This window comes from Seriola dumerili, unplaced genomic scaffold, assembly GCF_002260705.1.
Source record: "Seriola dumerili isolate Sdu_G_001 unplaced genomic scaffold, Sdu_1.0 BDQW01000533.1, whole genome shotgun sequence".
Taxonomy (NCBI): Eukaryota; Metazoa; Chordata; class Actinopteri; order Carangiformes; family Carangidae; genus Seriola; species Seriola dumerili.
The window spans coordinates 2,103,355-2,120,491 of NW_019174788.1; the positions used below are offsets into that span (position 1 = coordinate 2,103,355).

At 40.9% G+C, this 17,137-nt stretch overlaps 1 protein-coding gene across 1 annotated transcript in view; it reads right to left on the bottom strand.

Moving 5' to 3' along the window:
- The window catches only part of LOC111235712 (sodium/hydrogen exchanger 1-like), a 30,119-nt gene extending 13,861 nt beyond the window's left edge, over positions 1-16,258 (bottom strand). The window contains exons 1-5 of the mRNA XM_022764223.1: positions 15,192-16,258; positions 4,834-5,306; positions 3,199-3,449; positions 1,288-1,505; positions 273-475 (exon numbers count right to left, since the gene is read on the bottom strand). Of these exons, the coding sequence (XP_022619944.1) occupies positions 273-475; positions 1,288-1,505; positions 3,199-3,449; positions 4,834-5,306; positions 15,192-15,483 (1,437 nt within the window). The 5' untranslated portion in view covers positions 15,484-16,258. The remainder of the gene's footprint in view (positions 1-272; positions 476-1,287; positions 1,506-3,198; positions 3,450-4,833; positions 5,307-15,191) is intronic.
- Between the last annotated feature and the right edge of the window lie 879 nt (positions 16,259-17,137).

Sequence of the window (17,137 nt, forward strand, 5' to 3'; positions counted from 1 at the left end):
CCTACAGGACATGTGAATAAAATCCACACTACAATATTGCAATAGGCAAACAATGTCTAATGTTTACTGTTTTTAATACAGGGAACAAGTCAAAGCACAGGAATCTCTTTGAATAGTTTAAATAGGTCTTGATTTAATAAAAGCTTAAATTGTACATTGATTGTGGTCATATTAAAATCCCATAACGAGAGATTTGAAGCACGCTACGACACAGCAAGCCAGGCTGAAAACACTCTTTCTCAAACAGGACAACTTATATAGGGTACTCTTACCTGAACAAAGACTGTGAAGAAGATAACAGTGATGATGGCAGTGAGGAACATGTTCCTCATGGGAAAGTGTTTCTCGTCCAGCAGGAAGCCAAGGGAGAAGGCGATGGCACCTCGCAGGCCGCCATAAGCCACAATGAACTGGTCCTTGGAGGTCAGCTTGACAATGCGGAACTTGTTGATGACGTAAGTCAGGCCAACCACACCTGAGAAGGACAATGTAATGAGAAACTGAGGTTGGGTTTTGTGTTTTGTGTGTATGTTACAGATCAAGGTCAAGGTAGTAGGTAGTAGTTGGCAGTAATGCAAATGATATGTGATTTATAGTGAACAATCTAAAACCTGCAAAAACAACAGGATGGCCATTTAACTGTCAGGACAAGAAACTGTATTCAATCACAAGATCTTGTAACATGTGATGGAGGTAAAATGTGCGTGACTATTGGTTGCGACTATCCAGTCACAGACATCAGATTTGTCTGCTCACATCCTCATCAGATCCTGAGGAGTACAATGTTACATAAGGACAATTCAGGATTGCATGACTGAACACTGCTCATCATTCTTTCACTTTCAGTCTCTCTCTCCAACAATACTAATAACTCTAGCATGACAAATCATCCACAGAAAGACTTGTGACAGCCTGAAGTCAACATGGAAATCCTCAGTGGCATTCTCACACTCCGACAGCTCTGTGATGAAACATGATGGTAACATTTACTCCTGTCAATGCTCCTAGTTCCCTTTTTATGCACTTTCTTCTTTAGGCAAACCTTCAGTAAATTACAAAGTAAACTATAATACATGTTAGTACAAGTTTACTTGTGTCTTTTTGATTTGCATGTCAGCCCTATAAATGACAAGTCTGTTAAATAAAAAACACTTCAAGTAGAAATCTGCAGTGACTGCTGATGAAACGGCAACAACATCGTTGTATGTTGTTAGTTGTATTACTTCACATCCTAGCACAATCACAATTACATTTGTTAGCTGTGAGAAATATGGCAGTAGAGCTGACCTATGACCCGTGCCACCAGACACAGAATGACAGTGACAGTGACGAAGGTCCAGTTCCAAGAATGAGGTCCGTCCACCGTGGCTACGCCCAGAAATATGAAAATCAGTGTCTCACTGACGCTGCTCCACATTTTCAGGAAGTACTTGATGGTGGTGTGGGACTTGTGGGATATATTGGCCTCCACATAGGGCCGCATCACTGCTCCACATGCTATTAACCTGGAAGGAGAAGAGGCAAATGTTGGCTAAGTTGAAAGATACTGAAATGAACAGTTGTAGACATATCTTAATAGTTTGCATGTTTCCAAATATGTTTTTGTCTTATTTCATTCAAGTCTTGTTGTCACCCAAAATAAAATAAAAAAATTGTTGAACATGTGACCAAAATGAAGCAAAGTAAGATTTTAGACATTTTAAAGGCAAAAGCCAATTTAGAAGAAGTGGTGGTTTGACTTGAGACAACAGTAATGTCAGAGTTTTCCACTCAAGGAGTGCTCCAGTTACAACAAAGATTCCACCATCCCTGTCTGATACCCACTTCTCTATTCCATTCTTGTGTCATGCAGTGTTTCAATGTCAAATATGTGGATACCGGAAACAAATGCCATCCAAGTTACATATGCCACAACGGCTGCTCAACATTCACCCATTTTACCTTCATGTCAATATTGGTTTGACTTTCAGTGCTTTAGAGAAATAATAAAGGGAATTCACACTGGTAAGGTGTTTCACTTCTTTATAAAACCACCTCGACAAATCCAGTTTTTGATGTGGGGCACAATACGACAGCCACAGGCATCGGAAGGGGTTGTCCTTCTACACAACCACTACACAGCCATTGGCCCTGACACTGAGGGGAGACTCAACATATCATCAACTCCTGTCTCCAACATCAATAACTCCTAGCATCTTAAAGAGAAAATTGATTGATACATACTGGAGGAGCTGATGAAAAATGGCACCTCAGAGACTGTTGAGATACCAGTAAATCCAGGCTTGGTTTAGGTGGCATTAAATCAGATTAATTCATTATACCACCGGTTATACGGGAGTGTAATCTACCATGATGTAAAGTTGACTTCCTGTCATAGGGGAGTAGCTGAAATTGATTTTCCCTGCAGTGGCAAGGTTGTATATAGACCAAGACAACTAATCACTGAGAGAGGATCCATATATTAAAAACATGGATTCAAGAGGGACATCCCTGAAACAGCTGAAGTATTTCACAGATACCAGAGAGCAAACATGACACGCTAGATACTCAAATTGTAAATGCTGAACGTACACACTGTAGCTCACAGGGTAGAGGAAGGTACCAGAGATACCAGCCTTAGATTCTAGGGATAACCATGCTAAAAATACATGGTCTCATTGTTCTGACATGCTTTAAAGACATCTACTGAATGCATATGTTATATAAGTAAAAGTACCTCCAAGAAAGGAAACCTCAAAGGTCTACAAGTCACATAAATTGAAGAATGTATGATTAGATATGTTTGTTAATAATTAAGCTTCCACACACGTCTATTATGACTTGACATCTGCCTTTTATAGTAAGTTCATAAGCATTTACTTCAAATGTTAAAAATCAGGAAATGTGATTGAACAAGACTAAGACTCTATGGCCACATTAGTAGCTCTGTGAGGCTCTACTACAGCTTTGAGCTAAATGCTAACATCAGAATGCTAACATGCTCACAATGACAAGGTTAACATGCTGATGTTTACCATGTTCCCCACTTTTCAACCAAACAGTTTTAGGAACTATGTACCCACAGGAACTAAATTAAGGAATTACTAGAAACTAGAAACACTAGCTAACATGTTTAGCGTCCAAATTAGCACTTAATAATGTGTTATTCTGTGGGTCGCACTCTATGACTATCCATATATAACCACCCCCAAAACTTACGCCATGATGCCAGAGAGGTGGAACATCTCAGCTGACAGGTAGGCCATGTAGCTGTACACAAAGACAAAAAGTGGCTCGATGACACGCGTGTGGGAGGTGAAGCGTGATGTGAAGGCAGACAGGATACCATAGATGGCTCCCACTAGAACGCCACCCAACGCAACCACCAGGAAGGAGATGACTCCAAGGAAGCCGTCCATCACTGTCACTGTGCCAACTCCCGCATACTCCTCAAAAAGGTGGTATAGCACCTAGAAGAGGGAGGAATGGGAGATAGGGGGGAGGAAAAGAGTAAACAATAGAAAAGCGGAAAAGACTAAATAGATTAGGATTTAAGATTGGTTTGATTAAGATATTTGACAAAGACAGACAAGTCACAACAAAAGCCTACAAAAAAAACTATGCACCATGTGGCTCCACTGATTCTCTGACTGCGCTCAAAAGAGGAACATTGAAGTCACAATGGGAGTTTACTGAAAATAGATTTGGCCTCTGGTGTGGTCTTAAGGCTGTCACAAGTGAGACTGTAGCCTTTATTTTGTATTGCTCAGTGTTGGTGTGGTATTATTTTTCAAGATTAGGTTTTGTAGTAAAACATAATGGATTGGTTGTTTTTCAAAACCTATTTAGCCAGCAAATTTTGCTTGTGCCAAATGGATAAAAAGATACTTAAATGTTCCTCACCAAGCATTTTTAAGTATCTCACCATGGGATATACTGCTTCCTGTAATGCCAGACAGGCTAATCATGCACATCGATTGCCAAATGCTCCTAAGCTGATGAGCTCTGGCACTCACCAGAGCCTTCATTCAAAACCGCCTGTGCCAATGATGACACAGTGCTGACCAGCTTGTATACGTGCGCACTGAAGCCAAACTTGTAGCTGAACATCTGACCAGGAGACAATGGCCCTTGGGAAATGAGCATGCAAAGTACTTGAGGGATATACTGGGGAAGACTTCTGGAAATATCTGGCACTGTCTCCACCTATACATGCTGTTGCCAGTTGATGTCAAATGCACTAGCTGTTAAAAGTAAGGTTGATGACTTGGATAGCTACGATGCAACGCTGTAACGCAATACTATAGATGGTGCTGCATTGGAACAGGCCAGCTGACAGATGGTGTGCTGTGAGCTGAGAGGTATTATGAGGTGACAGGCTAGTCAGTTGATCACTAGCTGTGTGTTAACACTGTGTGTTAAGTCTAACTATAAGGTTAAAGTAACAGAATTCAATTCCACTACCTGATCTAATTATAACATCCTTAGACAGAAGTTTTAGCTTAGTCACAGACTGCTGGGCTAAACACCAATGTTTTCATTTGTGTCAATGAGAGGGTTCAGAAATGACTTGATGGTACTCTATTTAGGAAGACAATGATACTGTTTCTCTGGACATCAGCTGAACCCAATTATGGCTGCAATGATGATATAGGAGCTTCTGAGGGCTCCAACCAAGGGCTCACTCTGGCATCATCTGTATCATTGAAAGAGAGCTTATTATCTCTTCCTCTTATCTCCTAGCCTCTTATCTCCGAATCTACCTTTATTGGAGCATCGATAAAACAATACATGAACATGAAAGTCTGCTACAGTACCAACCACACTGCCCTATTTCTTGTTTTTGTCACTCACCACAGTGACGGCATCGTTGAGCAGTGATTCACCAAACACCAGGATGTGCAAAAGTTCATTGATGTGGATCTCCTCAAACACAGCAAGCACAGCGACAGGATCCACAGCCGAGATGATGGATCCAAACAGCAGGCAAGGCAGAAGCTCTAGTGTGTGGAGGTTTGATGGGTTGGCGGGCTGGATCTGACACACAGCATACAGCAGGCCCCCGACGAAGAAGGCATTCCACAAAGTCCCCACAACAGCAAACATCAGGATCGTACCCAGGTTTTCCATGAAAGGACGGATGGGCAGGAAGTAGCCAGCATCCAGGATGATGGGGGGCAGCAGGCAGAGGAAGAACAATCTTGAGTCCAGCACTGGTGGGACTTTCTCTCCGGCTAGTTTGATGAGCCCCCCCACCAGCAGACCCACCACAATCAACAGGCAGCTTTCTGGCACAATGCCGGACAGACGAGGAATCAGGTGGAACCCTGGGAAAATAGATGGCATAGAAGGATAAGATGCAATGGCATGGGGTGAGACAAAGAACAAATATACTCACTGCAGAAATTCAGGATTAAACGATATTTTTAAGTCTGAGTGTGTGTCTGTGTCTGTGTGTGTGTGTGTGTGTGTGTGTGTGTGTGTGTGTGTGTGTGTGTGTGTCTGTCTGTCTGTCTGTCTGCCTGAGTGATGAGTGAGTGAAGGTGTGTTTAGGTAAGATAAACTGGAACTCTTCCCATCAGTTTTCTGAAGGCAACACTGCAAAGCGATCTGGAGCTCTCTAGCACAACGTTACAAGAGCAATCAGCTGTGACATGCCACACTTTCATTAGAATTAGCACCACCCAGTCAACAAATTCTAACGTCTGCTTTAGATTTGGCAGCCACTTTGATAGTGCAACTACAGTACATACAGTTTCATCAATGTTAATTTCAACATGAAATAAATCTTCTGCACAGTTAATGTTTGTAGGAACTGCAGAAATGTTTATGTAGATAATGCAGGCACATCACAGCTTGCCTGCCCTTATTTCCCTATTTCAGCTGTCTGTCTGTAACACAGAACTTTTGATGAACTGATTTTCTCAGCACGCTTATGTGAAAAAAGTGGCAGCTCCTGTCTTGAAGCTGTTGGTTGAGGAAGGAACTTGACAAGTGTACCGTATGCTGTGTAGCTGCTGGTGTTAACGCCATGGTCTTGTGAATTCTTGAAAGAAAAAAGGGAAATAATATGCAAAACATTTATCGTAGACAGATCTCATGTGACAATTCAACTCCAGCCATTCAAGTCAATACGGCAATTTAACTACAGTACATTTGCCATGAGCCCATATTCAGGAGATAAGACTTACTAAACTTATGTGGTAAGAAAATCTTTCAGCTTTCATTTGTCTTTTTGTTCCTCATTGTTGAAAGTTAGTTTCCTCATAACTGACATAACCTTTTGAGATGATCTTCCATCGCCTAAAGCTGTCTGGCTGACATGTCACACAGCACAAGGAGCTCTGCAGTGAGTCTCAAGAGACTAAGTTGAGTGAGATAATGTTAATGCTTTTACAAACAATAAGACCTACTGCCAGATAAATGACAAATTCTGTTTTACTTTAAAAGCCTTTCTCTTTGACTCTAAGGGCCTGTCTCACATGGGGTGACTAAGCTGATATGGGACCACAGATACCATCACTCTGTGCTGCTGTGAGGTTTCGCACGGAATCATAAACTTTAAGGTGACATACAAACTTAGGTAACAGGACAACTGCAGCCTCTGATCAAATACTAAACAAAACAGGGATGGAGACTTCAAAGAGACAGCAGCATGCAGCCCATAGTGAGAAGTCTTTGCCCGGCTATATTTACTGTACACTAATGCAGCACAGGGACATGTCATTTTCCAGCTGGCACTGTACCAGTTGATGACAACAATAAAGAAATATGAACCAGGTAAGGCTACATGCTCACACAAAGGCTAAATAATCTTATAGGGGTAGATCATATAACATTGTATATCATTAAATAGATTTTATCATGGTGAAATACAATCTGGAAGCACAGCAAACAATGATTCCACTTGAATAACACTCTTAATTTGACATGCTTTTGCCATTTCAAAGGATCCTGTGCAAACACAATCTTTGACAGAAGCAGCAGAAGAAGTAGTGGAAGCTCATATGTGAGATATAGCACCTGTTTTATGTTACATGCCTCAAAGGATCCACAGCAAGACCTTGCAGTCTCTCTGTGTATATTTATATGTGACATAGAAACTAAGGAAATGATGTATTAATAGAGCCACGTCAACAAGCTGTTTTACACATTCACCTACAGCCATTACATGGAAATATGTAGTCCATACACCCCTGTAATCTTAGATTCAAATGGAAATATTCAAACACAATTTGAATCCATGGTGCTGTAAGAATCTTGGACAAAAGGATCCACAGCAGCATATGTCGACAGCAGCACCATTTGGCACACTAGCCACGGGGTGTGCTCCCTCCTGAACAAAGATGGGAGGGGCAGGCAGGTGAACAGCTCAGGCCTGCTCCAGTTTGTTTACATTTGCACAATCAGGATGGTGGAGCAGCCAATTAATATTCATTCATTAGCACATCAAACAGTTTGTTGTCTAACGGACAGGCCTTTACACACATTTTGTTAGTAAACAAGAATAAGTAATCAAAAATATCAATTGTAAATAAATAGAATAAATACATAAATAAAAAGATAATTTATAATCAAAACATAGGAACTGGGATCATATTTATACTTCAATTTATCATTACAATGTTACATGGCTTCGTATTAACAGTATGTGACCATTTAGCAACTGAAATTCCCTTTGAGAATAGAAGACATCTGAGGTAGGGGGACGTGTGTTTATACTTGGGCAGCTTGAGGACAACACTAATAGTGTTTCAGCACAAAAGTGCATGTCTGTGGATTATACAACTGCATGCAGCTGTAGGTCTTGAGCTCAGAGGACGGATAGTGAGGGAGCCTTTATTCTAAATGGTCTAAGGAGGCCTAACTTCCCCACAGCTAGATGTCAGAGCCTGACTGCTCTTCTCTTTTCATTGAGCTTTATTAGGAAACAGGCACCACTCACATCTCTGTAGAGGCTTAGCAGCCATGTGGTTTAACAAAGATATTCTGTGATAACTGTCGAAAATACGCTAAACAAAAACCTTATGTGACTCCCCCTTAAGGCTCATGTGGCGAGCAGGATGTAAATTCCACAGCTAGTTCTGAGACTATCCAAAGGACACTGTCTCTTCAGAAGAAAGCATTAAAATTAAAGCTAAATTAGCTCCGTAAATTAGCACATTAACGTTCACAACATCCAAACCCCCTATAGACACTGCTACATAATTAAGAACCATGTGTCTAAATCTGTTTGAGACGTCAGCACTTCAGAGATCTCTGTTCAGTGTGGGGGCCACCAGATTACACAAGTGGCTGAAAAGAATAGATTACAGTGACAGGCTGTCGTCAAAAATCATACCCACAATAGTTCCTTACATAAAAATTCCACCAGTAACTGACAGTTTATACCAGTTTCCTTGCTTTATTATAAATACATCTAAAAAATTGCAAAGACTTTAAAGATTCCCCTGTTAACAATTTAAATTTACCAACACTTTACATATGTACACAAGGCATGGTAAAAATCTTTATATATTTAAAAGTCTCATTAATGGAAAGTCAGCTTGTTCAGCCTGTTGTAAGATGAAAGAGTGCAACAGAAAACTACGTGAACAACAAGGTGTTGTGGGATTCAAAAAAACAAGGTCTGGTAACAAAGAGCATTTGTTTCTACAAGTCAGACTTTGTGGAGACTTGTGCTCTACATTGCTGAGCATATTGCATATGTATGATATCAGGCTATATAGCGGGACTGCTTTACTCAAGGAAAATAAACATCCTTTTTGAACGCTACTACTACAGTTCAAGAGGACAGCAACTTATCACTATTATCTAAGAAATGACAGCCTTGTGGTTTATTTTATCATAATAAACAACTTACAATAGCCTACAGCATATGCATGGAAAATTACAGAGGACAGAATGCTCTTAACAAGTTTATTTTAAATAAACAACTTCACTAGAACCTTGCTTATTTTCAGCAATGCCTGATGGGAGTTCTTCCAGTGGTAGACAATGTTGAACAAATTCGTGTACCCATATACACTTATATGTGAGACTGGCCAATTTACACAAGCTTCATCTGCTGTTACCCACTTATTTTAACCGGCTATAGAGCAGTTTGGCTGACGGCAGACCTTCTGGTCACACACACACTGTTTAAAAAAATCATGATAGAACTTCACAAAGCTTTCCTAAGAAGAAATAATTCTTAACTGAATCCTGAGGGTGGCTTAGGAAACCAAGTGGGGGTATTATTAGAAGACAAGGAATCCCATTATCCCTCATGTGAAATGTTCTTCCGAGTGACATTAAGTAATGAAACTGAGCCAGGGTACAGGGTCACAGCTTTCACTCCCTGCGTCATGATCCATAAATAGGCCACAATGAACCGGCACTTAAACCTCAATCAGGGAAAAAGCATTTGACGACCATTATAGACTTTTATAAAAAATATCTGCATAGAAACACATCAGATGAAGTTTTATTGGAGTTTTCCTTTCAATGGTTACATGGCAAAGCTGGGGCTGGGCAATAATTCAGGATTCTGTCCATATCATAGCAACACTTCATAACCCTCACATTTTGATAGAAGATAAGATGAATCATAAAATCTGTCAAAGCATGAGATTCTATAAAAAAAAATTAGTCTATAACCATTTAGATCAATAGGAAGGACAGGAATTTTAGTTCTTATCATGGACTTTTAAATTCTTCAGTGAACACCATGGCATATCAGTGTGTGTCCATATTTCTGACCGCAGCAGGAGCCATGGAATAATACTCAGTAACTCACAGGAATGTTGCTTAATTCTCAAGGGGAGCAAAATGCCTCAGCAAACATTTCTAAACTGTTCTTGTGCCCAACCTCTACAAAGAAAGTCACTTGCACAAAAGCTTCAATAAAAAGATGGGCAGTGCAGTCCTCAATGAAAGGCCAAACAGGTCATGGCTGGATGGACTAAATGTATTACTGCTGATGCCTCAAGGAGTGCTACACTCAATACGGGATCCAAGAATGACACTCTTAATGACCCATTATCATTCATGCATGACCAGGAGGGACAGAGTGAGGACTGCATCCTGCACAACCAGTAGGAGACAAAAAGCCATTTCAGCATCAATACTGACCAATCTAAATGAAAAAAACTCTCAACACATCCACGACTTTGGACAAAAAGGCTGTGAAGGAGTGAAAAAAGCCTGAAGCATCCAAACCTGACTAAGTGGTGACAGTTAACACATTCTTAATCTCTCCTGCATGACTCCATTTATGGCCTTCAGTGCTCAAGCAGTAAAGAGCCATACCACATGGGATAAGATAGTGAAAAGGAGGGCAGTGAACTTCATGGAATCACTCATGGCACACATCCTAAGTGTTGTCCAGACATATGTATGAAGGAGATAAGTGGTAGGTGAACGCAGGTGAAAAGCCATACAGTATGTAAAATACATAAGGGTTTATTTTGCCACATTCTTAAACTATAAGATCAAGGGGTTCATCCTGGCTGCTTGTCAATAACGACAGGCGCTGTGTCCTTGCCCTTCTCTCTCCTGAGAGCCTGTATGCAGGAAGGTTATTGAAAACCAGCAAAGGGTAACAGCTCTTTCACTTGTGTGCATGTGTACCCAGTATCAGCACAGCCTGGTACTTGCTACACATTAGAATTTCCACAGCCAGAGCCTGTTTCCTGTTGCCAGGTGACTAATTGTGCACTGCTGACAAAGAAATCAGTTAGATTGAGCAAGCATAAAAGACAAAATATTTAAACAGTCTATTTGTTAAAGACTGTGATTAATGATACACTAATTTGATTCTTTTCTTGGATATGATGTTAAACTGGTTGGTCAACTTTCCAACACTGCAAAACTTTGATGATCACAGGAAGGTCAAGAAACATGCCTCTGTCAGAGAGATGCAGGCCTTCCTGACAAAAAGAGCAGTGAAAAGATAAGCTTTTGTGAGTCAGTGTTTGATTGTTTGATGCAGACTATTGTGCTCCTCAAGTTGCTTGTGCAAGACCAGTGTTGGTTTAAATTATTAATAAAGGCCTGCTGCTGGTATATTTCAAGATGATCCCTGATGCCATATCTGCACAAAAACAGTGCTGACCTACACCGGTGAGTCCTTGCAAGGGTTGTTTCCAAACTATGCCGACAGTTGAGATGTTAACACTGCAACACCTCTGTTTGATCCTAACTGTAATTCACAAAGACATCTACTGTAACTACTGAGTGGAGTACAGTACAGTGTATAGTATCGAATATCTGTTTTAAGCAATACTGTACATGCGTGTTCTAGTGATCTGAGTGGGTGACGTTTTAAATGGAAAGAAAACAGAGAGAAAGATTACAATCTTGACACCTAAAATGATGATTATTGCCTTTGACCCTGTGAAACATGCACAGAATTGAGAAGCATCAAGCCAACTATTATTTATTATTGCTTTACTGGCTATTAACGTGAATGCTTTGGCGACTGATTGGATATTAATAACTTTTGTTAAATGCTAGGTAAAGATTTCTAAGATTAGGGGCATATCAAATTTTTTCTTTCTCATAAAACTTAAGTGCTAAGTCATAACCTAAATAGTGCATTGAAGATAAGCTGTGTATAACTTGTGACACATTGGCTAAAGCTTTGCAAAAGGTGTGGTTTACAGGGATTTATCTGGAATCTTTCCCACACAGGCATTAATGATAAGGAAAATGTTATGGCCCATATTTCTTAGCAGATTTGCCATATCCTGTTATTTTGGACAACAAACGTATTCATTAAACTTACTCATAGAGAATCTTGTCAAAGTGTGGTCAGACACTGAGCCTTACACTGCAAGTTCATTACAAGTCAGTACTTGGTGATCCTGGCACATTTCATCAACAAAATGTAGTGACTGAATTTTAAAAATATAGTAACTGTAGCAGGAGGTACCAGGAGGCACACATACTCCTCAACAATGATTATAAGGGTGATTTAAAGGTCAACCCAGTGATACTGATAATGTCTCCAACCTCAGTTATCATCAACTGTTTATTGTAGATAAGCAGTCTTTTAAGGTATAGGCAGGGCTCTTAGTGAACCATTCACTCAGTGATCTAAACTGCAGCATTTTTTAAATTATGTTAATCAGGACATTGTGGTTCTTAGAAAATTAAACCCTTGTACAGTTTACAAATTCAACCACACACCATGAAAGCTAGACTTAAGATCACAGAGTCATGTCAATGCACAAAGCGAACAAAATGACAACAATGTTGCAGTTCCTCAGGCGTAACAATCAGAAACAACCAAAGAAATGGGCAAAGAATGAAAACTTTGTGGATTCGGAAACAACTGTTAAAATATGACAGTGTCTTTTTACTTTAACTGCGTAAAACCAGGTTACAGCAGTGTTTACCACTAATGGATGATCACTCTGCATCTGCTGAAGTTGAAATTCTGGGTTATATGTGCGACTTCTCACTCAAACCACATAAACTGCAGCACTGCTGAGAGCAAGGCCATTTGTATTTGTTCAATCAGTGCAAGCTTAGCATGACCTGCCCGTATCAAATATTTTCATTTTTATTAGCAAACTCTAGGACAATCTGTGAAACCTCTGTGGTTTATGGCATATATGACTTAACAGCCAGTCTGTGTAAAATTATGCCATCTGTGATGGTATTACTATATTGCTTTATGAATGACTACTATAATCTGTTGCAACACTCTCCATAAAGTAGGATACTGGCACTCAAAAAATTAAAATTTTTGTATTCTTATTGAACAAGTCCACATCATACCATCACAAATTAGCTAACAAACTGAAAAAAACATTTTGTTTCATTATTTTGCTGATGTTCACTTCCTTTTCTGTGATCCTGCACATTAGGATAAAGCTTCAGGTTGCAGTCCAACTCTCACTTCAAAAAATACTATACTCAGATACAGCAACTCAGTATGTAATGGCGTGTATGTACCTTTCGTGAGGTGTCACACTGAATAAACACACACCTTCTCTTCAAATTGTTGGGCCAGCTGTGAATTATGAATGGAAGGTGAGACTAACTGGACTTGTCAGACATGTTACAAGGAAGGAGGGGAACAAGCAGCATCACAGCCACCAAGGTAATTACCAAAGGGTGTGTCCCACTGCCCATACATATATAACTAGTGAACATTATCATCTCATCGAAAGTTCAATCTGAAAGCTAGTGCTGGTGAATGTTTGATGAGGATGTAAGTTATTACAGGCATTATACCATATCACATTGTACTCGTCGTTGTTTATAGAAGCCGGTCAGTATATCTTGCTTTGATATGTTACATATTACATTCGTAATATGAATGTGGAACAAAGTCATTTAGATAATAGCTTGTAAGCATTTATTCTTCCTGATTACAGCTAAACAGATCCTTTCGAACACAGCCTTCCACCAAAGAAAGGCAAAAACTTTATGGGGTCTATATGGTAGGTTTCCAGTGCCAATTATAGCTTTGACTCATAGGTTGATAAAGAATACATACTTACATCTGTGTAATACTGGTCTGCAACCTCATTACAGGAACCAAAATAGAGGATTTCTCATAAATATAAAGTCTTTTCCACTTACTTTAACACTGATGGGGCATTTTCATAATAAAATGAAATCCCCTGGGTTTTCATTTAAATGAAAAGCTTTTGCACTCGGTATAATCAATTCAAGAAAGGTTCTTGTGTGAAAAATGAGGGGAGAAATGTACCATGCACATAAGCAGGGTTACTTAAGGGATAAATGGATTGGGGTGGTGCTTTTACGCCTGTATGACACTGGGCACATGAAGATGAATCAGAGACATGGCCAAGGCTGAACAGTGTGGCAGTCACATTGAATTACCCACATCCCATTTTCAGCAGTTCTACGATAAGCAGAGGCTTAAGGTCACCACTGTCTACTGCTGCTGTCAGCTCATCCAATCGCATTTCTTTCCTGCTTTACTTCTGCTTTCATAATTCCTTCAACTCACTCACTCTCCTTATCCTCATCTCTTATTTTCACTCTGCACCCTTGAGCTATGTCCTAACAGTGATCCACCCGAGCCAGGTGGTCCCTCTCTGCCTGTCCTGTCCCCAGAGATACTGGGCTTCTCGCCCAGACAGTGAGGCAGTATCTTCCCTGGCTACACACTGGTGCTCAGTCAGGCCCCTGATGTCACAGACAACTGACAAACTGCTGGCTCTCAGAAAAATATAGCAGGGGACAATGCAGTGTTATGTGGAAAGCACAACACGAGGAGGGGATTGATGGTAAAGGGAATGGCAGGACAGCGTATAAATGAAAAGAGGACATAAAGAGAGTGCAAAGGAGTGGAGAGGGGAGGAGTGACAAAGGGTGAGGAAACAGAAGACACTGAAGCAAGAGAGACAAGAGCTGGACAGAAGTCTTTTAATGTACATTAGAGTTGGGAACAAACACAAAATCATGAAGTGTCTCAACTCTAATTTGCCTGTTGCTTTTGAGAAATCCCTCATGACAATGTTGAAAGGCTTTGGCATAGAAAAGTGTAGCATGAGGTTTCTCTGCGTTGAAAACTTGCCGCTTGATTGTTGCTTTCAAATATCCAGACTGCTGCATCAAGCTGCTTAGTCATCACTGTGGCAAGGAGTAAGTACAGCTCCAGCAAAAGACCCACTCTACATGAAGCCTACAGATCTGATGAGTAATCTGCATGACCAGCAATATAGATCTACTCCAAGTCAGTGAGCAAACTGAGCTATTCCGGCCAAAACTAAGTCAGCAGACTTAATTGCTGTGCAGAATACAAGGTGGACGGGTGGCCTGGTGGTCAGAGATTATCTTGTGACTGTAAAATGATAGGTTTGATCTTTCTGTCAATTATTGTGAGTCCAGCCTATATGTTAAGTTGTTGAAACAGGTTTGTAATCTGAAGATTTATGAGTCAATTATGCTATCTCTGCTTATCCGAATCCACTATTTGACCACTAGGTTTACAGTCTAACCAAGTCTTCTCTTCAATATGTGATTTTGATTTAAAGTGCAGTCTGATTAACCAGACTCTTGTCTGTATTTGCTTTGATGTGAACTGGCTGCAAATAGGCTGACTTACCTACAATGAGTACACCTGTATAACAACTGATCATATAAACATATGGCTTACACTAACAACGCTAGCATTTCCTGAAAGACCTGAACCTGAAATGCGGAGCTACATGCAGCACTAACATAACACACGTCCACATGATACTCACCTAATTTCATTAAAGAAGCAAGGAGCACCCATAATGAGATTTCGAAGGGCGTCTGTATGTGATGGTAGTCGAGGCTGAGCACAGGAAAAGCCTTTTTAGTGAAGTTATGTCCTTCGTCCGCCTTTTTATGGTTGTCTGACTTTTCCTGCGGGCTGATATCCGGAGAGCTGGCAGCTCCGAGAGTAAGCACGGTGCCCTCCAGGAGCACCAAAACCATCAGTAGGAGCAGTCCCCGCTCCGGTACACTCTTCACGAAGCCAGCCGGGCTGAGCGAACCTGTCCTCGAAGGCATTTTGTTAAAAAATAAAATAAAATAAAAGCGACAAAAAAAATATTACTCGGTAAAAGTCCGCTTGAAAACCAAGGAAGTTGAAGAAGTTGGATACAGCGGAGGCAGAACTTCGTAACGTTAGGTTAGTTAACCAACTCTTCAACCGTCGAACATTCTAATTCACTTTAACGGTCAGTTCGACTAGCTTAAACCGAACCGAAAACCCATTCTGTCCATTAACGTTAGCTAGCTTGTCTTCAGCGTTGTTGCTCGTAGCCAGGTAAACAGTCGTACTGACACAGGCCGTAGTAAGAGTGCAGGAAATGCCAAGATGATGTAAAGAGTTTCTTTTTTACAACAGTACAGATAATAATGCTGTAAAAGTCGAACCTATCCTGGTCGTGTTATTACAGCCGTGTTTCACGAGTTTCTCGGTTTCTGTGTCAGTGACGATCAATGTCGTCGTCGGTGAAAGATGTCATTGTTGATGCTGGAGGCAAGCAAGACACAGCGGCATCCCCTCTACGCCTCTTCTTCCCCTCCGACAGCCCAAGAAACTCGTCCGTGAGACGGCGCTGCTGTGATACTGACCTTGAAGAGAAGCCACACAGCTGCCACATTGCATTTTGCCGTGTACATCTATGTATTTCAACTTTTTGACATCAGTGCCCGTGTATGCGGCATTTTCTTCCCCGTGAGGACAGGACCTTGGTCGGGGGCTCAGCTCAGTGGGGAGATAGAGGAAGACTCGGGGTGTGATGGTCTCCGGCTTCAGAGGCTTGTCCCAGGTTGTCAAGCCAAGTAGCGACTGCTCTGTCTGCATCTGCGTTTAGCTTCATACAACCTTCAAAACGCACACCCTTTCGCGGAGGTTTGGTGGATGGGAGGAGGACGAGGAGGAGGAGGAGTAGAGTGGAAGGGGAGGGCCGACTATAGTGACACCTATAGGAATGGAGGTTTAAGGTATCTCATGGGGAGGAATTCGAATAAAATCTACACTACTGCCACTTCTGAAACAATTTTGCCCTTCACACATCATGAATGGGATATGTTGAGTCTGTGTTGTTAGACAGTAATCTGATACTGTTTTGATCTCATAGGGATGCTGCATGCCAGAGGTCAGGATAAACTGCAGACCACAGCATACAGTTGTATGCAAAGGTTTGATTTTTTTTAAGTAAAAAGAAAAAACAGGCAGATCCCAGATATTAAAAATCTGCTTGTTCAAATGTTAATACACTGTCAACTTTATTCCAAGAGCATAAGAAAAGAAAAAAACCCAACTATTAAGCCTGGAGGAGGTAATATTCTGCTTTGGGATTGTGTGGCAACCAGTGGCACAAGACACATTGCACAGATAGAGGGAAGAATAGATTTCACTAAATATCAGCTAATTCTGGATGCAAATGTCCTGCACCCAGTCAAGAAACTGAAACTGAAAAGATGCTGGCCTCTACAACAGGACAGTGATCCAAAGCAAACCTCAAACTCCACCATGAACTAGTTGAAGAACTAAAATTGAAGCTTTTGGAAAGGCCCACACAGTCCCCTTGACTTGGACGTCTTTGAAAATCTGTGGGTAGCTCTTAAACATACTGTGCCTGCAAGACCGCCTGAAAGTATCTAGGAGAAGTGATATGCAATGACGAGAGGGAAACATTCTAAATCATTAACA